The 24,875-nt window shown below is 24.5% G+C and overlaps 5 protein-coding genes and 1 long non-coding RNA gene across 9 annotated transcripts; 2 read left to right on the top strand and 4 right to left on the bottom strand.

Annotated features, from left to right (window-relative positions):
• Positions 1 to 1,468: 1,468 nt before the first annotated feature.
• Positions 1,469 to 4,929, bottom strand: LOC123259105 (hybrid signal transduction histidine kinase M). The gene is made up of 3 exons (XM_044719372.1): positions 4,880 to 4,929; positions 2,231 to 2,801; positions 1,469 to 2,110 (listed from the first exon to the last, which is right to left on the bottom strand). Exons 1-3 carry the CDS (start codon positions 4,894 to 4,896, stop codon positions 1,667 to 1,669), a joined length of 1,032 nt encoding a protein of 343 aa, XP_044575307.1. The 5' UTR covers positions 4,897 to 4,929; the 3' UTR covers positions 1,469 to 1,666.
• Positions 4,930 to 6,115: 1,186 nt separating this feature from the next.
• On the bottom strand, positions 6,116 to 8,273 carry LOC123258495 (E3 ubiquitin-protein ligase RING1). 4 transcript variants are annotated; one of them, XM_044718536.1, is made up of 6 exons: positions 8,071 to 8,272; positions 7,704 to 7,965; positions 7,338 to 7,637; positions 6,947 to 7,283; positions 6,561 to 6,863; positions 6,117 to 6,454 (listed from the first exon to the last, which is right to left on the bottom strand). In XM_044718536.1, the coding sequence occupies exons 2-6, from the start codon at positions 7,944 to 7,946 to the stop codon at positions 6,237 to 6,239; spliced, it is 1,401 nt and encodes a 466-aa protein (XP_044574471.1). In that variant the 5' UTR covers positions 7,947 to 7,965; positions 8,071 to 8,272; the 3' UTR covers positions 6,117 to 6,236. The 4 variants fall into 4 exon arrangements, with proteins under 4 accessions (XP_044574473.1, XP_044574471.1, XP_044574470.1 ...); XM_044718538.1 differs by having other exon boundaries at positions 6,116 to 6,454; positions 7,136 to 7,637; positions 8,071 to 8,273; XM_044718535.1 differs by having other exon boundaries at positions 6,947 to 7,637.
• A 1,400-nt stretch (positions 8,274 to 9,673) lies between these two features.
• On the top strand, positions 9,674 to 16,577 carry LOC123259104 (putative uncharacterized protein DDB_G0282133). Its single transcript, XM_044719371.1, has 8 exons — positions 9,674 to 9,687; positions 11,553 to 11,654; positions 11,823 to 11,895; positions 12,028 to 12,257; positions 12,886 to 13,177; positions 13,887 to 14,105; positions 14,180 to 16,214; positions 16,546 to 16,577. Exons 1-8 carry the CDS (start codon positions 9,674 to 9,676, stop codon positions 16,575 to 16,577), a joined length of 2,997 nt encoding a protein of 998 aa, XP_044575306.1.
• A 1-nt stretch (position 16,578) lies between these two features.
• Positions 16,579 to 21,288, bottom strand: LOC123259103. Its single transcript, XM_044719370.1, has 6 exons — positions 20,845 to 21,288; positions 19,570 to 19,729; positions 19,244 to 19,475; positions 18,752 to 19,165; positions 17,343 to 18,684; positions 16,579 to 16,655 (listed from the first exon to the last, which is right to left on the bottom strand). Exons 1-6 carry the CDS (start codon positions 20,882 to 20,884, stop codon positions 16,579 to 16,581), a joined length of 2,265 nt encoding a protein of 754 aa, XP_044575305.1. The 5' UTR covers positions 20,885 to 21,288.
• A 61-nt stretch (positions 21,289 to 21,349) lies between these two features.
• On the bottom strand, positions 21,350 to 22,540 carry LOC123258549. Its single transcript, XR_006508087.1, has 2 exons — positions 22,016 to 22,540; positions 21,350 to 21,578 (listed from the first exon to the last, which is right to left on the bottom strand). It is a non-coding gene; the product is annotated as an uncharacterized LOC123258549 (long non-coding RNA).
• Positions 22,541 to 23,297: 757 nt separating this feature from the next.
• Positions 23,298 to 24,520, top strand: LOC123258525 (beta-1,4-galactosyltransferase 1-like). The gene is made up of 2 exons (XM_044718598.1): positions 23,298 to 24,159; positions 24,230 to 24,520. The coding sequence occupies exons 1-2, from the start codon at positions 23,326 to 23,328 to the stop codon at positions 24,422 to 24,424; spliced, it is 1,029 nt and encodes a 342-aa protein (XP_044574533.1). The 5' UTR covers positions 23,298 to 23,325; the 3' UTR covers positions 24,425 to 24,520.
• Positions 24,521 to 24,875: the final 355 nt, after the last annotated feature.

The following is a 24,875-nucleotide window of genomic DNA, read 5'->3' as shown; positions in this document are numbered from 1 at the left end:
AAAAAAAAAAAACGATGGAGAAACCAGAAGTGAAGCAAGAAGAATTAAAACGGTGTGGTGTTATTTTCACACAGCCTGTTTTATATATATCTTTATTATATTTTAATAGAAAACACAGCCCTCATTGTATTTAGTTAGAATATTATTAATCTAATTAAAATTCCACACTTCCTTGTAATATGCAATACATTTATTATTATTATTATATATATTCCACAACGTTAATTGATGATGCAATGATTTTCTTACTAAATGTTGACGATGAAAGATATCCTTAGCATGAAAAATTTTTTATGAGTTAAATATTACTTTATATATAATAAATAACAAAATAATTTATTGACTTACAGAATTTATAATGATGATGACTTATTTGGTAATTGCATTATTTCTACAAGTAATAATATTACTGGTTTCTGTAATGGCGACACCTGTAAAAACAGTAAAAACAATAAAAACTGTCAAAACATCGGATTACCATTTTTCAAATGATAAGATTATCGATATTAACAAATCTAAGGAAGAAAAATCTAATAAGCATATAACAAATAATATAAAAGATAATGAAAATAAAATAAATAAATTAACATCAATAATTGATGAAATTTCTGAGGTATCAAATAACCATCACAATAACGATAATAATAAAAAACATTCCCTCAACAAAAAATATTATCAAAGTTTTCGGTCACTCGTAATAAAAAAAAATAATAAATATTCAATGTTACCAAACGACTTAAAGGAGACAACACTATCAAATAATAATTATAAAAAAAAAATTTATTATGATAGTAAAATATTTTACGTCCGTTTACCGGCAGTCCCTTACTGGATAACTTCATTAATAAATTTACCAATTGATTTTATTAGTAATGGAAAACCGAGTTCAGTATATCAATGGGGAAAACCATCAAAAAGAAAAAGATCAAGTCCAATAATAAAGTTAAAAAAAGGGCCTTATGAATTCAATGGTAGACCTACATCTTTATTTTTAGTTGGATCAAATAGTCAAACATCAATTGCGTCGGAAAAAAAAAATTCTTCATCATCAAGTACCTAAACCCAATTTATGGAACAACAAAATTCTGTTTATTTTCTATATATAAGGAATAATATGGATAAATGAAATAGATTTTTCTGTACAAATATTTTATTAAAATTGTGTTTATTTATTGTTTTTTAAAATAATAGTTCTATTTAAATTTTAACATATGCATATAAAAATACATAAAAAAATAAGTATAAAAGTATTAAAATTTATTATTATTATTAATGTTATTCATTCATCTTCTTCTTCTTCTTTTTCTATTCTGTCTTTAGCATAGTTATACATATTATATTATTAAAATATTTAAATTGAATAAGGCATATATATAATGGAAAAAAAAAAAAAAAAAAATTTAACCATCAAATCAATTTTATTTTTTTTTAATTGATTGAATATTATAACGTTATAAAAGTTTTCATAGAGAGTATATTATACAAAAGTCTATTATTCTCTCAGTCTATTCAATATATGTATGCTTCTTAATGTGTTATTAATAAAATTTATTTTTTTGTATACTTATGTTGACAATAAAATAGATACAAGTATTTGTATTTTATTATAAAACTAAGCTAATATATTTTATATATAAAAATGACGATTAAAAGTTATTATAAATGATTATGGCAATAATGAATGGTAGTAAATAGGTTTGCGGCGACTTTTTTCCATAACATAAAATGCCTTTGGCTTTCCATTACCTGAAAAATATTTTTTATTATTGTTATTTAATGATAATTCCGTAGCTTCCGTTGTAATTGGTGCATAATACGTCATTGATGTTTTAATTTTTCGTTGTTTTGTATTTTCGATTTCCTTAATATTTGTATCAAAGTAATTATCATTTTTTTTTTTATTATCCAATAAACTATTATGAAAGTTGTTTAATTTATAGATATCTTCATCTAATCGGTACATTTTTCGCGTATAATTATTATCATTTTTAATTTTATTTAAAAAATCATTAACTTTTATTGATTCGTTATGATTACTTTTTTCATTATAGTAATTTAATAATTTATCATTATTCCTTGTTTGGGTATTGTTATTACTATAATTTTTAATCATATTTAGATTGATTAATTTTTTAAATCCATCATTGAAAAGATTTAATTTTGACGATGTAATAAAATAATTAATCAATTTTTTATCATTATAATTATTAAAAAATTCATTTATATTATTATTTTTTAAATAATTTTTTTTAAATAAATCCATTTTAAATAGTGTATTTAGTCGTTTTTTTTCATTAATTTTTTTCATTAGCGGAAGATTCCAGTGATAAATTTTATCAGGTTTACCATTACTGTTAAATCCAACAGATGATGGTTTATGTATTGTACTTGAACCGTAAATACTGTTTTCAATACCATTTTTGTTCGAGATATTTTTTTTTTTATCATATTTATCAATGGGGTTTACTGCGGGCTTAACGGGCTTCGTCACTGTATAATAAGGCGGACTTGCTGGTAATTTTACCACATATACATGACTGTCATAATGACCATGACGTCTGTTAGACGGTTGATGAATTCGTGATAGTGAATTTGAATAATGTAATGATGATGATAATTTTTGAGGCTCTGGTCCTGATAAACGTTTGTTGAAATGACTCACAGGAGTTTCAATAGGTGTTAATCCTAAACGATTTAATACTGCAGCATTACTTGTGTGTACTGTTTCAAAAGTATTTTCATCATCTACTTTGATACTGATTACCAAACTTATTAATAAAGATGTAATAACAATCCATAATCTGAAAATTTATTATAAATAATTATTTTCAATAAAATTATTATTAAATGTTAATTTTATACATTAATTTAAATATTAACAATAATAACAATATTAAGACAAGTATTCTCGTGTATATCGATACCATGTAAATATGTTAAAATAATACGTGAGTAGAATACTGATATACAACAAGTTTTCACAACATATACAATAATACAAGGATAAGAATTACAAACGCGAGTGGAATCTCCGGCAATGGCGTAAATTTATTGTCAAGTACAGTATCATTGACATTTTAAAGTTTAATGTTTACTCGTTTATTTAATGTTAACGTATAAGGCTTAGACAACTTTAACGTGTAACAGTCAGTAACATAACAGTAATAGTCTGATGTTTATTATTGAGTATAAATAATTCTGGATCTGTTATTTAAGTTCTATTAAGGTGTATCATCTACTACTATTTATTATTATTATTATTATTATTATTATATTATTCAATAAAATACTTGATAATAAAGTCTTATCTTCTGCTGACTTATTATTTCTAACAAGAGAGTATATTTAATTAAAAATTAAAAAATTATTATCCGAATAAGGCTGAATATTAATTATATATAGACGCGTCATTGTCCATTATTCACTTAAAAAAAAAAAAAAAAAAAATCCAATATATAATAATACTACAAGGGTTTTAAATTTTAATTGACCAAATAACAGACTTCTGTTTATACATGTAACGTTTTTTTTTAACTAAGTAGATTGGGATCAAACGAATCCTAAAAATAAATAACTAGTATAAGTACAAAAGTCTATAAAAAATTTTTTCGTAGCGGATCTTTAGATCTTCTTATATATACCTAATTTATTATTCTGGTATCTTCTATACATCCTTTCTCGATTTTAATCTCTTTATATTATGTATATACATAAATTTAATTCAAATAATGTTATTATTCTGTTTAGTATATTAAAAAATTAAATAATTACATCATTGAGTTTAACTTAACAATTATTATTATTATTAATTACTTAATTTTATTAATAAAATCAAATACGGTATAAATGTTTCCCTAGATTCCCGATTCTTCACGTATGACCCATGTTGATCTTTTATGCATAACGGTGCATCTCTATATATTACCAACCGCTTTCCGTATTAACTGTATTGTATTTATGTCTATGTCTTGGAACTTTGCCTATTGTGTCATTATAAACATTTAAACTATTTTTAAAAACTTTATGGATAAATTTTTTATAAATAATTTATATTTTATATATTGTAAAAACTCATCAGTAGACTTTAACTATTTAAAAAAAGGAGATATAAAAATGTATCTCGCAAAATGTTTGTTATTATAAATACAAATAATTCAAATAAAAACCGTAGTATAGCGAGTATCATCCCCATATATATTTAACCAAACTTTTTACCCTTCAAATATTAACCATTTAAGCGTGTACAACGGAAAATATATATTCTGCCCAACTGATATCTCATATCAAAACATACTTAGGAGTAGTTTCTATCTTGTTCCTTTATCTCCCTCTGCTCCCCCATTTTTTATTCTCTTTTACTATCCTTAAAAATTTTTAATAAATTATAATTTTATTAATGAAATATAATGATAAGTTATTATTAAAATTTCTTTTTCAATAAATACATTTTAGTTATGAGTAATACATTTGTTGTATATGCATAAGACTTTTTTTTTATGTATACACCATACGTAAGTATATATGTTAGGTAGATATATTTAACATACGTGGGCGACCCCTTACACATTACACTCACTTTTTAAAATATTATTATCAAAATATAATTTAGTTACAATAGATTTTTATCATTTACGCAAATAACTTTCAAAATAAACAAAATCTCTATAAAAATTTTAGAGCTAGATTTTTTTTTATTTCTATTTAATTATAATTATCATTTATCATATAATATTAATTGAATAAATCAGATTTACAATGAAAAAAATTTTAATAAATATATTAAAATTATTGCAATTCAAATTCTTAATAAAAACTCTCGTTGATTTTGATAGCTTTTGTTTATTATGTAAAATAATTTTTTCTGTATTTAATTACTTACCTTTTTGTCAGATTCATTATTTATTTGATTTTAAAATTATATTAAAAAAAGTTTTTTTTTTCTTAATATAAATAAAAAGCAACTACAAAAATATTTACTCGAAATAATATAATTTATAGAGTATATAATATTTAAAAATGACACTATTATTTGAAGAAGAAAAAAAATAAATAAATAAACGCGTTATATGGTATATTTATATTTATATAGCGTTATTATATTGCGCTTTAAAGACTGAATCTTCTATACTGACTGAATTCAGCTGACTGCCGCGTTGAAATGGATTTAAAATCCACTGAAAGCCAATACCTATAGGCATAGGTGTCTTATGGATACCGAACTTGACCGAATTTGTCCGAAGTTGTTTATATTTAGGGTGTATTTTAATATATGTTATGATATGAGCAAATTTAGCAAATTAATCATAGTGGTGTATAGCGCCAAGTAGTTGAATAAATATTATAAATTATATCAAAACTTAAATTTCAGAATTTTAGCGGCTCTTAAGGCTACCAAAGGCTAATAAAAATTTTTTAATTTATAATTTATTTAGTATCAAAATCTAACAAACAAAGTAACCTGTTCATTCAATGGAACTAGAGTACAGATCACGAGCTTTTCTAGTTAAGCTATTCAAATTATCTTAATTAATAAGATCCACTGAGTTACAAACATCAACGTCCATCTTATATTACGATAATGAGCTTTGACAAAGATGCCGGATCATGAGCCCTATATATGTTCGTATAATAATAATAATTTATAATTTTTAATATTTTAATCCAAACAAGTATTTGAATAAATATTCAAAGAGATCCCATTTTATGAAATAATAATAAATAAAAATTGACAATACTTACAACTAAAAATTTTAATATTTTTATTTTTGAATTTTGTACACTTGTATATAACTGATATATTTATGAAAGTTATCTTTAACTATTGATAGTTACAATATTTATTGTACTTAAATTAATTTTTTTTTTTTTACAGTTTTTATGGGATTTTATAATATAAAATGTATATATATATACACATCTTTATCGCACCGAAAATGTATTTATTAGCTTGAAATTGTTTAAATATATCAACCTTTAGAATGATTATATTATATTATATTTGTCTATTCGTACGTTTATTATATATAGATTACAATAAATGGAATAATAGGAAGTATTTTTTTGTAACTTATATCAATATATTTTTTACTGAATATAAATATTACTTAAATAAATCGATCAAAATTTTACTATTGATTTAGTTAAATAAAAAAAAATCATGTTATAAATTTGAATTAATATAAAAATGACGCATTACATGACTAGCTTGCGTCGAAAACTAGCTGACGGGGCTTTCCCTAGGTTTTTTTCCAAGAGTAATACATTTCTAATGGTCTATTAACTTTCCAAAATTTATCATTTACTTGACGTAAAGTTTGCGCACCACTTAAAACAATATATTGACCAGGTTGTGGTGCAATATAAATGCAGAAATTTAATAGCCTATCAGATTCAGGTAGCTCTGTATCTAAATCTAATGTCAATCGCATTGCTAAATATTTGCTCAAGTGATCAACTGAAAGAAAAAAAAAAGTAAATAAAAGAAAAATTATCGAGTTGTTGTTACTATTATTATTAATATTATTTAATATATGTATATAAAAAAAATATTAGCTACATACCAGTTGCATTAGCAGTTGTTTTAATATAACGAATACTATTTTCTTTTAGAGCTTTAATTAGTGAATTGTCACCAGCCATTTCGATAGGATGAGGTTTAAATACTAGTTCAATTTCATTGAGCATCAATGGTTCACTAGGTCCTTCGCCTTCTGTATCAACCATTGAATCTCCACCACCGGTTTCAGCTTCAGCACTTGATGAATCATTTTCGGAAGTTATTAAACTTTTTAGACGTTTTGCCGGTTTAGGAATTTGATTAGCTGGATTTGGTGAAGGTGTTGTAGAATTTCTTGACGTAGTACCTAAAAAATTAAAAAATCTTCTTTTATTTAATTTAAAGTGTTTATTTATTCACTTCCTAAATAATATACTCTGTTATTTTTACCAGAAATGGTTGGACTGTTAGCTGCTTGTAAAATATTGTTCATTGAATTTGAATTAATCCCACCCGTATTATTATTATTATTATTACTATTATTATTATTATTATTATTATTATTATTATTATTATTATTATTATTATTATTAGAAGAGGTAGAATTAGCAGTATTATTATTACTTAACGCTGTTGCACCTTGAGATGAGTCACTTTGGTTGGTAATAATATTATTGTTTACAGAATTCGGTGTTGCGGGCGCATTAATATTTGAAACTATATTATTGTTATTGCTGTTGTTGTTGTTGTTGTTGTTGTTGTTGCTGTTGTTGTTATTATTATTATTGTTGTTGTTGTTGTTGTTGTTGTTGTTGTTGTTGTTGTTGCTGTTGCTGTTGTTATTATTGTTACCGTTATTGTTGTTGGTGGTATAATTTGTTGAATTATTACTATTTTCTGATTCATTCGCTGTTCTTCTGGATCTTTGAGGTCTATTTTGACTTTGTAATTTAATACCCTCAGTTATTGAATTAACCAAAGCTGCTTGTGAGTGTGATTTATTTAATTTGGCCAACACTCGTTCTTGGTGTGCCTCATATTCATCACGACTGGGATAAATTTTTGATATCAATAAATCAAAATTTGGATCAGGTCTCAAAGATCTTTTAGAAACTAATTTTTTTCTACATGTCGGACATTCCTGAAAATAAATTATTTATATATAGATTTATAAAAATTTATAAAAAAAATTAGTGATTATTGTTACCTTATTGCCACTTCTTAATGCTGTAATAATACAGTCAGAACAAAATCGGTGTAAGCATTCTTTAGTTGTCATTGTTTTTTTCAACATATCTAAACAAATAGGACACATTAATTCACTATGTAAACTTCTGGGACTGACCGCTATTTCGGTATTATCTGTTATAGCATCTTGTGGTAGACGGTGTAATTCATATAATGACAATTCCCATGTTTTATTCGATCCTATTTGTTCCGTTGACGCCATTTTAGCTTTGATTGAGAGGCTAAAATACAAAATATATACATCAATATTATTACTGATTATGATTAAGTAAACTACTTAGTAAACCTAATAAATCTAGTCAACAATTTTATATTAAAAAACTCACTGTATACAATCAAAATAACTTATTTTTTATATTTTTGTTTATTTATTTATTAAAAAAATTAATCAACCATAGATAACAATTAATGTTTATGGTACTTGTTGTATATATATTTCTGCACTTGTATATATTCACTGTACTTGAATTTATATTATAAATAATATGTTATACTTTTATAAAAGATAATGGTTATATTTTACAGTAAAAATTTTAACTTGTAATAAAAGTTATTTTATTTTACAATAATCAAAAAATTTAAAATAATATGCATAAAGTAAATATATTGAGTACTCAGTATAAAAATTTACAAATACAAATATATAAGTGAATAAGTGAGAATAGTGTGGAAGGTAGAGGTTAAAATTATAGAGACTATACACTCCGTAAAGCGCCTCTACTGGGTAACTGGGGTAACTGGGTAACTGGGTAAGGCTTTTTAAATTCGCGCCAAAATTTAACTTTGCAATTTCAGTAAAAAAAATTATTAAAATGAGTGTTACACCTTTTATTATACTTTTTTTTTCGACTTTTCAATTAATTTAAAATTAATAATATATTATTTGTCCAGTAAAATAAAAAAAAAAAAAATTATGTAAAGAATGATGTATTTAATTGATGTTAAATGAAAGTCAACTGAAAGAACAACGTACGCTATATATCTGGACGTCTAATTAATAATCGTATTACAAGTTATTAATATTATATAGATCCTTACTCCTTACAATTGTACTTACCAATAGATGATGATGATTATTTATTACATATAGTTCCCGTTCTCGTTCTCCTACTGCCCCTTCCACTTATATATAACACGTATCACGTATCAGGTATCACACACATCACTATATACATCACGTATCAGCTAGGATGACGCATCATTCTTAGAGTTGAGGTAATTTCAGAATAAAAGGAGAAGGGGAATACGCCATCAACCTGCACCGGTACTCTGCGGTACTCCGTTGTCCGATAGTCAGATATTCTGATGTGTCAGTAAACCCGCGACTATATACCTGCGACTACCTGCGACTACCTGCCCGCGACTACTCACAACTATATTCACAGCTATCGTAACTTTAAGTTAATAATAAAGCTTATTCTCTTGAGATAAAATATTTTATAAAAATTAAAGGTCAATTTATTCATTAATAATATTTTCTAACTAATTAATATGTCATTTGAAAGTTGCTTATGAATTATCTCCATCAATATTATTTATTTATTTATTTATCAAGGTATTTATAACACATTTTAATTTTATTTTAATTAAATAAGTATTTTATACGATTGATAATTGTTTAAAATATAAATACAAGTTTAAACTCTATAATATTATTTAAAAGTGACAGCGTATATATTATTTATTATATATAAGACATAGAAAGTTTAAACTAAAGAAAATTCATTAAATAATAAAAGGGTTGCTAATAATATTATAGATATATAGTATAAGATTATTTAGAGCGTGACAACTGACAATAAAACGTATGTTTAAGATGATAGTGATACTACATCAGATTTGACACACGCAGATTATAATAATTATCATTTTTTTTTTTTTTTTTTAATATATAAATGTATAATATAAAATACATAAAAAATCTAGACTATGAATATTATCCTGTAAATTCATATACTTGTCGTCACGCGAGACAGTTTTTTAATCCTATTATTATTATCATCATCATCAAATTATAATATTAAATACACTTAGTAGAACGTATATATAAATGGTCGTTAATCTCTTAACTTTTTTCTATTTGATCTAAACGAAATTTAAAAAGTTTAATTTATTTACAATAATACTTAATTTAATTATATACTATAAATATTAAGTAACATAATTTTCTTTATGGCATTTATGTTCTATATAATAAAATAAAAAGATAAATCTTTTAGCAGACAAGACATTATTATACTTTTTAATAATATATGACCTACATTTACTATTGTCTAAATGATAGAGATAGTAATTGTAATTATAACGACATTTGTACAATTACAGCATATAAATGTATTAGGAGTCTCTAAATTTCATTTAACAGTTGTATGGCATTTATTTCCATAAATAAAACTATATAGAGAGTTATAATACAAGTATCTTGTCACTGATGAAAGAAAATTTCTCAGCATATATGTGTACTTGAATTAAATTGTTTATTATTATTAAAAAATATGTATTGATGCGTTTTAAAAATGAAATATCCTTAAATAAATTTCAAAATAAAAGAAATAAGAAAGAAATCATGTGAATGAAAATTATTTTGCTTTACTTAATATACAATTGTCTTTTATTAATAACGAGAAAAGATTGAATCACGCTGCGTTCTATTGTTGGTTTTTTTTCTTTTTTATCAAAACTATTGTTATTATGTTTATGATAAAATCGATTTTCTTTACATGAATTTCATTTATTAATATTATTAATCAAAATCATCATTTATTATTTTTTTTTTTTTTTTTTCCATAGGAATAATTATACGATGTATGTATACTATTATGAAAAATATAAAATTCTTGTATTGTCATATTATATGCAAAATAATAACAATAATAATAGTAATGATTATTATAATGGAAGAAATAAATTTAACAATTTAGTCAAAATTGCAATAGAAACAAAATTTATTTGTGTATAAATAGAACGAAAACTCTATGGTTACGCATGGAAACTGATTATTTATATAATATAATTGTAGTGTATTAATTTAGTAAGAAAGAAAAAAAAATACATGAATTATTAATAATAATACATACCCGAGAGAGTGCATTCATGAATATATATATATATAATTATACAAGTTAACGGACAAAGAAAATAAAAATATTACGGTCTCTGTAGAAAATATTTACCATACAAGACAATGAAAAGTGTTTATACATATGTATATCAAAAGTAGTATGTGATAAAAATAAAAATAATAAAGTAATAAATGCAAATAAAATATTTTTCTCGGTGTTTTATGCCAATTTTATTGTGAGAAAATATAATCTCATTATTTGTTCATATTTATATATATATATATACATGTATTAATTATTGATAGCCATCCGTATCAGCAATCAATTTATTTTTTAAGATGAAACTTTTTTTCTTTAAAAGTTATGATAAAAGTGATATGCGTTGTCTAGTATAGCCATAATATTTTATATTATAAGTATGTATTATGTTATAACTCTTTATAATAATCTGATTAACAGAAGCGTGAAACATTATACATACATATTATGAATAATTAAACGCAACTTACCAACAAACCTTCCATTTTTATTCGTTCTTCGTAATTCATATTTTTTTTTACGCTTCAGCCATGACGCTAACAGGAAGTTGTTGTTTTTAATTAACATAATAGAATGTGTATATAAAATTCAATATTTTTTATAATAACGTTTTTCTTTTTTTTTTTACTATCAATATCATATCAATAATAATAAGTATATTGAATTCTACATATATATATATATATATTTATTTATGTAATATGTAGACGACAGGTCAATGCCTTCGTCTTAGGACGTTTGACTGACCGTCTCAGACTCAGAGTACTCAGACCGCCTGTCCTTACAATTATTCACCCTTCTAATAGCTAGTATGTATCCTAAACCTATACTATACGATATATATCAACTACCATGTACGCTGTATCTATGTACTCTTTTATTTATCACTTTTTTATACATATAATAATCATAAATCAGTCCTTAATTTATAATTATATAGATACGTATAACGTGAATTTTTTTAATTTTTGTTTTAGTTATTCAAAAATGTCACCAAATGCCGAAGAAGATATGTTAACAGTTGAACCTTGGAGTTTATTGAAAGAAAAGGTAAATATTTATTATTGGTTAACTAATTTTTTATTATTCTTATTATTATTATTGAGAGTCAGTATAGAACATTTAAAAACAAAACATTTAATAGTATTTATTTTGTTTTAATTGTTATAAAATAATTAACAGGATCGTTTACGTCCACCGACATATAATGCTGAAGACTATGCTATAGCATTAAGAAGATGGGGCAGACGTCCCAATTCTAATGATAATGATTCTCAAGGGACATTACCCTCTACAACAAGCTCAAGTTCCGGTTATATGTCAGCAAGTGGTGAAATGACGTTAAGACAATTTACATCTGTTAGCGAATTGGTTAATAAATTACGTGCTGATCTACGGCTTGCATTTCCTAGGTATGTATTGTTATAATTTTAAAAATTACAAAAAAAAAAAATAATTATAATATATAACTTAAAAAAAGTAATGCATTACTATTATAATGAGTAGCATTTTAAAAATCTTATCTTATTTATGATTTATTATATATATATATATATATATATATATATATATATATATATATATATATATATATATTTTTTTTTTTTTTTTCTACAACTTGAAAACTGATTTATTATATTAAAACATTTGGGAAAAAAAAAAAAATAATAATAATAAATGTATCGTAATACTGCTTGAACAGGAAATCCCTGATGAAGGCAAGTATAGGTAGTAAAGGACATCTGCGGATGCCGACAACGATGCCGTTAGTTAGCTTTTAACAACGCAATTAAATGACGTGTTATGCTACATCAAAAGAATAAAATAAGTAGGAAAAAGATTAACAGTTACCACAGCAATACTATACACAAGTATACTAAGTTTAAGATATATATACATATGTATATATGTATATAATATGTATGAAAAGGATTTGACATTAAAAAAAAAAAAAAAAAAAAAAAAAAAAAAAAAATTAGATGTTGGCGTTAAAAAAAATAGTAATAGTTATTTTAATAATAATTATTATTGACATTACAGCTTTGTGCAAGAATTTTCAAGCTCACCAGCTGACGGAATAACTTTATTATTGGAGACACTGAGGGGAGTCCAATTAATACAAAGTACACCTCCATCAGCTGGACAAAGTGGACAGCGTATTAGTACACGTAGAGCAGCACTTGATGAACTCGGTTGTGTTGAATGTTTAGCAGCATGCGTTGAGAGATGTGCTGATGCTCCGAGACTTTTGTCACAAGCACAACCGGGACTTGTTGCACTCGCAGTCTGTCTTACCAGTAGCTTAAACCGGTCTCGGGTTCTGGCTCTTCAGGTATCATGTATACTTTTTATTTATTTATCTATTTATTTACTTTTTTAATTTACCGTACTGTTTATTATATAGCAAAGTTATCATATCATCAACATTGTATCTAATACACATATGTTTTTGCTACTGCAGTTATTACTGTTGTGGTTGATGTTGCTATTATTAGGATAAAAAAAATATTCAGATGCTGTTATTTATAATATTTTTTTTTTCCAAATTATTTTTCATAAAGAAAGAAAAAAAAAAAAGAAAAAGAAAAAAAAAAGATGAAAGTGTATTACAGTTATATATATTAAAATTTTTAAAAACAGTTATAAAAAAAATCAATAATTAAAAGTATTATTTATTTTTTTATCTTGCCACTGAAGAAACAATTTATTTAAGTTTTAGGTAGTATCCCGTTAAATTTTACGTTATATACTTAATATAACACAAGCAACCAATGGTAATATATTGCCACAGAAGACCAGTTTTCAGTTTACTTATTAATTTTTTATCCTTTAAGATGACTTTAACACAGTTACATGTTACATTCTACAATATATATATATATATTGATATTTAGTAAAGAAACCGTTCGACACAAAAGCTATATAGATATACATGATGATCATCAGTATATATAAATATTATTATTTAGATTATTGTTATTCTTACTTGATATTAAATTTATGAATTATTAATTATTTATATTTTTATTAAAAATTTAAAGCTATTGACGAAGGTATGTCAGATACCTGGTGGGTACACTGCAGTTTCAGAGGCTGTTTCAACATTACGACTACGTTATGGTGAAGGAGGACGATTTAGATTTCTTGCTGGTGCATTATTAGCACCACGAGCAGCGATAGCTTTAAGAGTTGCCGGAATTTCATTTCTTAATGCATTTATTAAATCTGCTCCTAAAACACAAACAAAGCTTTATATCCAGGTATGTAGACTAGGCATGTTTAAATAATTATATAATTAAATAAATAAATAAATAATTTTATTTTAATATTGTAGGCAGAAGCATGTGAAGCTGGTCTTGAGCCTCGTGCACTTCAAGAATGGTTATCAGAGGATGAAATCATTAACAATGATAAATCATTGATTGATTTATTAAAAAAACAAGTTTACAAATGGTCACAAAATTGTATTGATGTTGATAGTCTTCAAAAACGGTTAGCTAGAGCTGAAGAAACTTGTGCTATACTTAATAATAAAATAATAATATTACAAAATCAACTTAAAAAATTACAAATTGATGAAAAAATAATAACAAACAATAATTATAACAGTATAATCAATGGAATTGATCATCATCAAACGAATTATAATTTAAATTCATCAGATATTAAAGGACTACAGAGATTATCTTTGAATGGTGAAGATGAAGGTATAAGTTCTTCTGAGTGTTCAAGGAGTTCGAGTAGTCCAGAAGATATACATCTATATAATCATCATCATCATCATCATCATCATCATTATCACAAACAGCAGCAACACAAATCAATAATTGAAAAAACAAATATTGACAATGATCAAGAGACAACTATCGATGATGTAATTGAAGAATTACGTACAATTGTTAAAGATGCTGAAGAAGAACAAGAACAAGAACAAAAACAAAAACAAATACAAGTACGGATAGGTAAAGAAAAAAAATTATCTCTATCTAAAGCTAGTTACGAAAATGAATCGATAATTAAATTATTATCTACTAATAATGATGATATACATTTAATAAAATCTGATTTATTTAATTCAATAGATTCAATAGATTTTAATGATACTGAAGTTAATTATTGTAATAAAACCAATGATATAACTAAATTATCTAGACAAACAATAAAAACAAATGATGTAACAAGTTTAAAAATAATTGTACAAGGGCCCGAAGTCGAAGAAGCTATTGTACCAGCTATTTTGTATCCACAACCTCCGAGAAAAATTCCACCATGTTTATCAGCCATTATTACTGGAAATAACCAAAGTGATGACTTTTTAGAAAACAATAACAAAAACCAAAATAACGATGATGATCATAATATTAATAATGAAAATAAATGTACAACTGACGATGAAATATTTGCCGATGAAAATGATTCATTACTTAGCGCCGCACAATTAAAATATCGAGATGATGATAATGATCATCATCTTTATAAAAATGAAGATGGTGGACTCTATTTGAGTAAAAATGGGATAATGATTAAAGGAGTATCTGAATTAAAAATTTTAAAGCCTAAAATAAACGATAATAATAATAATAATAATGAAAAAAAAAATAAAAATATCTCAGATACTGCCAGTAATTTAACAGAACCGGCTGAATATTTAGAACTTGAGCTATTTGAAAATAGTGATAACAATGATAATAATCGTATTATAAAAAATCGAGTTGAAAAAAAAAAATTACAACGATCAGTTAGTCAAAATAATTTAGATGATTCAAAAAATTTAAATCCTTCAAAATTAACGACCACTAAAATAGAGGATCGTATTAAAAAATTTGAAAGTATGAATTTATTTGATGTAAGCTTTAAAACAAACAATAGTTCACCGTCTTTTTATAGTAATAATAATAATAATAATAATAATGTTACAAGTAGACGAATTATTAATAATGGAAATTTAAAAAAAAAAATACGAAGGTCAGAATCATGCCATCAGGTATCACATTATAAATCTACCGAAAATATTAATGGTAATAGTAGTATTAATAATAATAGTAATAGTAATAAAGTAATAGGTAGTGACAGTAGACTTGATTATGTCGATAATTATTACGATAATATAATATTATTACATCGATCAATGTCATCATCGAATTTTAAACCTCACAAAATTGATTTGTCTGAGGAATTTTCTAAATCTAAGATTAAAACTAAAAAATCAACACAAATAACAAAATCTTTAGATAGAATTGATGAGGGTTTAAACTCATTAGTCGACATTGTTATTGGAGGTACTTCTAAAAATAATAAATCTCCAACAGTTTATCAAAATACACAAAGAAATTTCAACAATAATAACAATAAAAATAAGAATCAAGAAAGTTTAAAAAATTCGCAAAATAAACAAATGATATTAAAAAATAATAACAACAGATTTTTATCATTATCATCATTATCCTCATCATCTTCATCTTCAACATCATCATCTATATCAAAAAATGATAAGTTATATGGACGAAAAATAAATAAATCAATTTATCTAGGGAATGAATTTAATTTAAATAATAATAATAATAATAGTATTGATAGATCATCAAATTTAAATAATGATGGTCACATAAATGATTTGTCAATTATTAGATCGTATTCATATAAAAAAAAACCCTCTGATAAATTATTTATAAATGATTCACGAATTTTCTCAACGGCCAGCAATAAATCACATGGTGGTGCATTTGGATTAAATCAAAATCGATTCAATGCAGGAAAATATTCTGGAAATCCTAATATTAAAGGAGATAAAATAGAATCAAAAATAAAAACTGTTTCATCAAATCATATTATAAATCGTTGTAAAGTAACAGACATTATTTCAGGGTTGTATTAAAATATTAACTAATTTAATTAATATAATAAGTTATACAATATTATTTATTTTATTTTTATTATTGAGACTGAAAAATGATAAATAAACATAAATATATTTTTAGAGGTTTATTTTATTGGTGAGAGGCATAAATTGTTGATATTTTTTAAATATTTATTTGTTATATATAAATATTGACATGGCTTAATTATTTATTGATGTATTTGTAAATTGTTTATAAAAATATCATTATTATTGTTATTTATATCGTAAATTATAATGTTAATTTATATAAAATAAAAAAAATAATAAATACTGCTTATATTAAAGATTAAATCTATATGCACAATAATTATTTTTTACGTTCTATAAAAATTTGTTCAATGTCTATAGTTGATGATATAAAAAAATGCAAAGTATACAAAAAGTTTTTCATTTCATTTTTAATACAAAATAGTCATATATACATAATGTATTATTTTATCATTATAAATAAATAAATAAAATCTTTAGTCTACAAAAAAATTTTTAATAATACTAATTACGATTTATAATAAAAAAAATTTATCTATTTATAATTTTGTATAATAAAATTTATATACACTATATTACAAATTAATTAAATAAAATAAAAGTTGTTAAAAATGATGATAGTTTTTTAATGAATATAATAATAATATAAATGTAAAAAACATAACGGTATAATATTTATTAAGGGCAAAGGTATTTAATGAAGTAGAAGAAGAAGAAGAAGAAGAAGAAATAAATAGTCCGTATTTGTATCCAAGACTTAATCTTAAATGTGCACGTAATACATAATTATAAGACGGAGTAGATCCACATTGTCTTAAAGGAGGTTCCCAAAGATTATCATCACGTGGTCCCAATAATAAAGTGTATTGGCCACTCCAATTAACCCCTATTTTAGCTCTTAATCCTAATGTTGAAGGTGTTTCTATTGCATGTTTAACGCAATTTCTTGGCCAATAATTGAGAGGCCGAATTATAAATCCTCCGTAACCATTATCATCAATATTTCCACCACAATTATTAGCAATTGTTAAATCCCTTGGTATTAATAAACTTTCAGCGACATGTAAATCTAATTCAGTTGTGCCTGTTAGTATTTTAGAGGATAAAACAGATGATTTTTTTTTATTTAAAATAGTTTCTCTTTCATCAGAATTTACTTTTGATACTGATGATTCATCATTTTGGTTACCTTTTAACATCATTGTAAAAGATTCAGCCATCGATGGTTGAGAATTTTCAAATAAATGACGATAAGAATCATCAGTAGCACTTTGAGTACCGATATAATTTACTTGAAAATTTTTTTTATCACTACTAGAAGTTATTGTTCTACTAGTAGTAGTAGTAGTAGTATCAATATCAGATATTTTTAATTTATTAATAATATTTAAATGACTATTTGATCGAATTGGTGGATTATTTTTAAATAAATTTGACGGCAATGGCATACGCAGAGAATTAGATCGTAAAATGTCAAGTAATTTTGCAGAATCAGATGTTATCCAATCTACGTGCCATTTATCATATTTTGAATAATCTTTATCCTGAACTTGTTTAGATCTACGTTTAGATCTACGTTTAGTTAAATTACTGCTACTGTGAGCTTGTTTTATTAAAGAAGAATCTTTATTATTATCATCATCATCTGTAGATGAAAATTGATTGTGTTTCAATTTTTCAGGACGTTGGATATAACTTCCAGCTGCTGTTACAGTATACAAAAAGTAATTACACTTTGGATCTGAATAATAATCCCAACGGCCTGTCCATAAAAAATCTCCAGAGTAAAATTGTAGTTGACGTTTTATCCATAAACCACCCTCACAACTTTCACAACTTGAAGAAATCCATGAACCACCTAATAAAGCTGGTAGTGCTGCTACTTGATGTAAAAGTGGTGGATTGTTTTTTGTTGACCGTAATATTGCTCCACAAATTAAGCATCCGCGAGTCTAAAAATAAAAAATTAACAAAAAATATAAATATATAAATAAATAAATATAAATATATATTAATTACCGTATCACTGCGTATAAGAGCAGTAGGTTGCAATGAAGAAGAACGATGAGATTTTTTGGAGTAACTATTGGGTGGTAAACTACCCAATAAAAGTTCAACTCTTGGATAACCATTTAATCCTAATGCAAATGCTGTTGAAGTAGCTGTTTTTTTTTCTACCCTTATTAATTTTAATTCATTGTAATCAATACCTAACGACTCAAGACAATTTAAACTATTAATATTGCTATAACTACTCCGATGATGTAAACTTTTTTGAGTACGTTTAATTGGATAATGAGTTGGTATTTCAAAATTTAAATTTAAATATCTTTGTGATGACTGTGATTCATAAATAACTTGGGGCCCAAATGCTCGCCAACGAGATTGGGGTGTACAACTAATATTAACTCGATGTTCGAACTTGTGAGCCACCTGCAATTTATTATTATTATTAAAAAGTTCATTTTGTTATTATATTGATATTATATTGTAAATATTGTAAATACAAACCTGAGGTGTTAATGGAATTATATAAACATGATCCAGCCGATATTTAGTTTCTGTTGCACCAGGAGCTAATCCTGATGATGACAAAAGTCGTATAACTCCCGTAGCGACCACAGTATGTGTAGCAATACTACATGATTCTTCAGCATAATGATGTCGTATTAGAGTAAATGTTCCATTTTCATAAAATCTATATTTTCTAATAATATATTCTGGTCCAGTTCGTACTTGACACCTGTTGTAAATAAAATATAAATAGTTGGAAAATTTTATTAATATACTAATCTATTAAGTGTATAATAGATGTGTTAATAATTTATGTAACTTACTCTTGCGATAACCAAGTGGCATGTAGTCTTCCTGGACTATCATCAACTATTTTTGCTCGATCTTCATTGATAACTTGTTTTACAGCCGATTCACATTGTTTACCACTCTGATCCATCCAGGCAGTATCACTGCTCCAAACTCTATAGCCTTTACTGATTTCTTTAATCAAAACAATCAGATAATAATCATTAATATTATTATAAACATATTTTTTTTTTTTTCATTTAATTATTTGTGCTTATATAAATATATTTCCGGTGTAGTCCGAATCACGTTACTAAAATTCAAAACTGCAATATTAAAATATAAAAAGTAAGAAAAAAAAAAAAAAAGGTATATAAAATATACGAAAGTCCATTGGAGAAAAAAAATCTCTAGAAGAATCGTTTATACCAACCACCCGTTGACTCTAAGGTCTCTCTGAAAGTTTAACTCAAGAGCTGGAAATAATGATAAACGACAGAAAGTTGTAAGATTTAAATCTAAAAGATGATTATTATTATTATTATATTCTCATCATCTAACTGATTATCGTTGTTGAATTCAGGTGACCAGATCGTAATCATCTTTCTGTCCGGACAACTAAGCAAACTTTGGTTTTATAATTTTATAATTATTCATAATATTATCAACGCATCTAATAAATCATGTGTTATGACTAAGTAAAATAATTTTAAAGATGTTTCAATGTATTTTATCTAAAAAGTGTACATAACTTTTTTTTTTTTTTATTCTTATAACTTATAATTATATTCTAGGGATCCCTAAAATGTGTTGGATTTAATTTCAAAAATCTGTAGCGCACATGTTGATGACCAATACAATACAAAGAACTGATGGTAGCTTATTACCAGTATGATAATAATAATAATTTATAAAATAAAGTATTTGAAAAAATAAAAAAATAACTATTGAATGTAGTATTAATATTAATAGTGTAATTGATGGTTTAAAATATTATTATGTATGCCGAGAGTGATACTATATAATATTATGTATTTTGTATTCTTGTCTCATCGTTAAATTTTTATTACAGAATTTTTTTTATGTAAATGAGTACATTATCCTTTTGTTAAACTTGTACTGCGGTGATGATAATGTTATTGTTTCAATTAATATTCTGTTGGCACCAAAGTAAAACTTAAAGTTACATCGTAAGGTATTTATTCTAAGTAAACGCATTTGATAGAGTATATATATTTAATATTATTTAATGAAACAAAAATAAAATAATTTAAAATTAATTGAAATTGTTTTTATCCTTTTAAACTTACCAATAAAAAAACTTAAAAAAATAATCCAAGTTTGTTTCATTATTGTAAATCTCAATAAATAAATTAATTAATTTATCTAAATTATTTTTTTTTTCATTTTTTTGTTTATTTATATTTTTGAAACAATCACATTAACTATTAACATAACATTATCACTAAACACGTTAAAATATAATGTTATAACACGATGCGGGTTTTGAATCAACTGTTGACTCGAAAAAATTTACCCCAAAGTTTTATAAGTTTGTCCCTACTTCTGCAGAGAAGAATAAAGAGTAAGAAGAAGAAGAAGATGAAGAAGTAGTATAGAAGAGATATACATTGTGTACATACAGTACCATAATCAGTCTGTTGGCCACTAGTGGTATGGCTTTTCAACTACTAGGATGTATCATCTATACATGGATAGATGATACATTACTTATACTTAACTGTGGAGTAGGTCTTTTCTCGGATATATATATATAGTTATATATCTACAGTGTCAAGGTATTTTTTTTTTTACTTACTATAATAATAAAATGCCAACCCGCTGTGTGAGTAGAGACCTGAGGGTCTAGTGGTACATAGAGTAGAGTTATTGTATATAATATATATCCAGACAGTTGCAGTTCACATCTTTTTTTTTTTTCTTCTTCTTTTTCTATCAAAAATTTAAACAGTAGATTTATCATCGACGTCCTCCATGGCCTTGTAAATTTTATTTTAGAAAACTCATGGCTAATGGAGACAACCTTAAAGAATTAGATAAAATCCTGAATGTTTTTTTTTTATTTTTTTTTCCTCTATTTTTATCTTAATATCTTACTTTTAAAGTATTTTTAGTTTTTAAAAGTAATACACAGATAAACTTTGTAAATAAATATTATTTCACAGTGAGATGATACAAAAATATTTTACGATTGATTGATAAGGGTGAGAAAAATTAAAAAAAAAAAAACTTATATATAATTCAGTATAAAGATTTTCTTTTGGACGGGTTGAAAGATTTACCAAAATTTTAAAATATAAATTTTAAAAGGTGAGAAGGATTTTCTGATTTAAACCACCGAAACACAATAGCACAATATATCTATTGTTGAATATATATCTTTAAATATAAATGGAGATATCTCAATAAAGGTAAAGGTATATATAATCCATGGTACTATTCGTATATACGGTTGCTTACCTCTATTACTTATTATTGTATTGAATTCTATTCTATAATAATCCGCAAAATAAGACGTTAAAGAACGAGAAAATAATAAAAGCTAGGTAAATTTAAAGATTAAAGATACAATGTCCTATATAAGAATATAAGAAAAAAAAATAAAAAGCAAATGTAGATCATCAGTGTCACCCCATATGTATGTACCTAACTATATATAATAATAGAAAGATCGATTTTTTTTTAACCTTTTGTCACAAATAGTTTTTGTTTGTTAACAATTGGCTCAATTTTTTTTATCTTTCTTTCTTTTTTATTTTTATTTCATAGTTGGGGTTGACTTTTGACCAGCATCCAAATATCTCTATGTAAAAGAATTTAAAGCGACGTGTGTATAAAAATTAATAAATCTATCAGCTTTATGGGTGGGCAATTTATGAATAAAATGATATTATATTGAATGAAAAAGAAGACATCTGCACTCCCTACAACAATTTAACAATTTAACGGCTCTTCAATAAATACTAAATTTCATTTAAATCGGATTATATATATATATATATAATATGAGAAAAGATATATAGATATATCTTATTTACTTAATTTCATATAAAAGAGTACTTATAAATATTATATCTATGTACTCTCAAAAGTTTACCACTGTCAATTTGTTATTATGCATTACAATTTATAATAAATTAATTTTTACGCATAAATATTAGTCGATATAAGTTCATTCAAGTTAATTATTTAATTATTGTGAGTATTTTAATATATGTATGTATATACTTATATTCTGAAAAGTTTTTTAAAAGCAGCTGTACTTTAACTAGCGCCTCTAACGGCTAAAAGAGGCAAACAATAATTTTATCCCCACTTACATGTACATAATATGTATATGTATATATAAATATAAAATTATTTAACATCAGTCAAATCAGTCAATAGATTATATACACAAGAATTTATGTATATATATATATATCTTTATTTATTTTTTTATTATAATATCGTAATTACGTTGAGATGTGAGTGTACCCAGTATCCAGTTAATAGTTAATTAATCCAATTGTCAAGTAATACAACCGATACACCGATTTTGACAAGTTTAACAATTAAATAAATTTAACATACGTGTGTAAGCACATGTATTGAAAAACTATAAAAAACATCTGACATATAATGGTTTGTTATTTTTGTTGGTTTAAAATAACAATAGACAATAATGAGAATCTAATTAAAAATTTATATCAAACGGTACATTAGATAATTAAATAATAAGTAATTAAAAAATAAATATTGTGTGACTGATAAAAGAAATAATAATAATAATGTCAAGAAATTTATCAAATTTTATAAAAATGTTTTTATCGTGTTTGTATGGACATACACGTAATTTAACGTATTTAATATTAACAATAATGGTATTATTTTATTGTCTGAATCCTAGTCGATTTGCATCTCATTATAGTTTTATAAAAGCTCAAGATATTTATAACCACCTTGAAAAATCATACGAGCCGCGTGATAATTCATGCACAATAGCAATATATTCTAATAATAATAATAATAATAATAATTATAATAATAATGATAAATCAGAATTATGGTATCCGGAAGAAAATGATCGTCAAGATCCAGTGGTAATGGCACGTCGTCTTGGAATTTTACCTGGCGGACAATGGAAACCACTTAATTGTCATCCATTGTTTAATGTTGCTATTATATTACCATATCGTAATCGTAAACAGCAGTTAGATATTTTTATGAATTATATTCATCCATTTTTACAGCAACAAAATTTAGATTATAGAATATTTGTTATTGAACAAAGTCCATTAACTGAATTTAATCGTGCTAAATTATTTAATGTTGGTTTTAAAGAAGCTACTAAAATAAATGATTTTCATTGTTTTATATTTCAAGACATTGACTTGATACCACAAAATCCAAATAATATATATGCTTGTACTAAAATGCCACGACATATGAGCTCAAGTGTTAATACATTTAGATACAATCTACCGTACACTGGTTTATTTGGTGGTGCTATTTCATTGACACGAAAACAATTTGAAAAAGTCAATGGATTTTCAAATATTTTTTACGGATGGGGAGGTGAAGATGATGATTTTTACAGACGTTTACAATCAAGAGGCTTTAAGGTACTATTTAATATTATTATTATTATTATTATCATTTTTTATATAAACTTTTGTTGTTTTTTTATTCAAGATTATGCGATTTGGACCCAACATTGCACAATACTACATGTTAACACATAAAAAGGAACCACCTAGTAATTCTCGATTTGCTAATTTGGAAAATGCTGCTAAAAGATATGATTCTGATGGACTTAATAACTTAGAATATACCGTTTTAGATCATCAATTACGTCCACTTTATTCATGGATATTGGCAGATGTATAATATTATTTTCAATTTTATGTTGATTACATTGTTAATAATTAATCAAGTCAGAATAATTTTTAATTACAAATATTAATTTAATTATCAATTGTTTCAGTACAAAATTATTATATTTTTTAAATTAAATTTTTATTCCCATTAAAAATGATTAGGAAAAAAAATATTTAAAATTAAGTACCTATTTTACATAAATGATAAAAATATTTTTTTTTGGGAGTATAAATAAATCATTATAATAATTTGATTAGACTTGTTAATATTGGTTGCGCAAAAACCTTTATTTAGGAATTGAAAAAATTTTTTATAATGGTAATTGAATTTAATTTTTTATCAAATATTGTAAGATAATAATATCAGTATTATCAATAGAATAGAACATACGTTATAGTAATTTATTTATTTATTATATATTATACATAATTATTGCTCAATATGAAATATATCAGTGTAA

This window comes from Cotesia glomerata, linkage group LG2, assembly GCF_020080835.1.
Source record: "Cotesia glomerata isolate CgM1 linkage group LG2, MPM_Cglom_v2.3, whole genome shotgun sequence".
Classification (NCBI taxonomy): domain Eukaryota; kingdom Metazoa; phylum Arthropoda; class Insecta; order Hymenoptera; family Braconidae; genus Cotesia; species Cotesia glomerata.
The sequence above is the reverse complement of the archived record's forward strand: the minus strand, read 5'-3'. Positions and strand labels throughout refer to the sequence as shown.

What these genes read in the sequence shown, in the direction of transcription:
- LOC123259105 (XM_044719372.1), bottom strand. An exon ending in AAAAAAATTATTTAAAAAAT is followed by an intron (nt 2,111 to 2,230) that starts AATAATATAAAT and finishes AATCTAAATATG; the next exon opens with ATTAAAAATTATAGTAATAA.
- LOC123258495 (XM_044718535.1), bottom strand. Translation starts at nt 7,946, where the DNA reads ATGGCGTCAACGGAACAAATAGGATCGAATAAAACATGGGAATTGTCA. An exon ending in CATTAAGAAGTGGCAATAAG is followed by an intron (nt 7,638 to 7,703) that starts GTAACAATAATC and finishes ATTTATTTTCAG; the next exon opens with GAATGTCCGACATGTAGAAA. An exon ending in AACAACTGCTAATGCAACTG is followed by an intron (nt 6,455 to 6,560) that starts GTATGTAGCTAA and finishes TTTTTCTTTCAG; the next exon opens with TTGATCACTTGAGCAAATAT.
- LOC123259104 (XM_044719371.1), top strand. An exon ending in AAACAAAGCTTTATATCCAG is followed by an intron (nt 14,106 to 14,179) that starts GTATGTAGACTA and finishes TTAATATTGTAG; the next exon opens with GCAGAAGCATGTGAAGCTGG. An exon ending in TAAAAATAAGAATCAAGAAA is followed by an intron (nt 16,215 to 16,545) that starts GTTTAAAAAATT and finishes CTCAACGGCCAG; the next exon opens with CAATAAATCACATGGTGGTG.
- LOC123259103 (XM_044719370.1), bottom strand. Translation starts at nt 20,884, where the DNA reads ATGAAACAAACTTGGATTATTTTTTTAAGTTTTTTTATTG. An exon ending in CTCTTATACGCAGTGATACG is followed by an intron (nt 18,685 to 18,751) that starts GTAATTAATATA and finishes TTTTATTTTTAG; the next exon opens with ACTCGCGGATGCTTAATTTG. An exon ending in ATTAAAAAACTATCATCATT is followed by an intron (nt 16,656 to 17,342) that starts TTTAACAACTTT and finishes TTGATGAAACAG; the next exon opens with TTTTTATTTTTGATTCTATT.
- LOC123258525 (XM_044718598.1), top strand. Translation starts at nt 23,326, where the DNA reads ATGTCAAGAAATTTATCAAATTTTATAAAAATGTTTTTATCGTGTTTG. An exon ending in TACAATCAAGAGGCTTTAAG is followed by an intron (nt 24,160 to 24,229) that starts GTACTATTTAAT and finishes TTTTTATTCAAG; the next exon opens with ATTATGCGATTTGGACCCAA.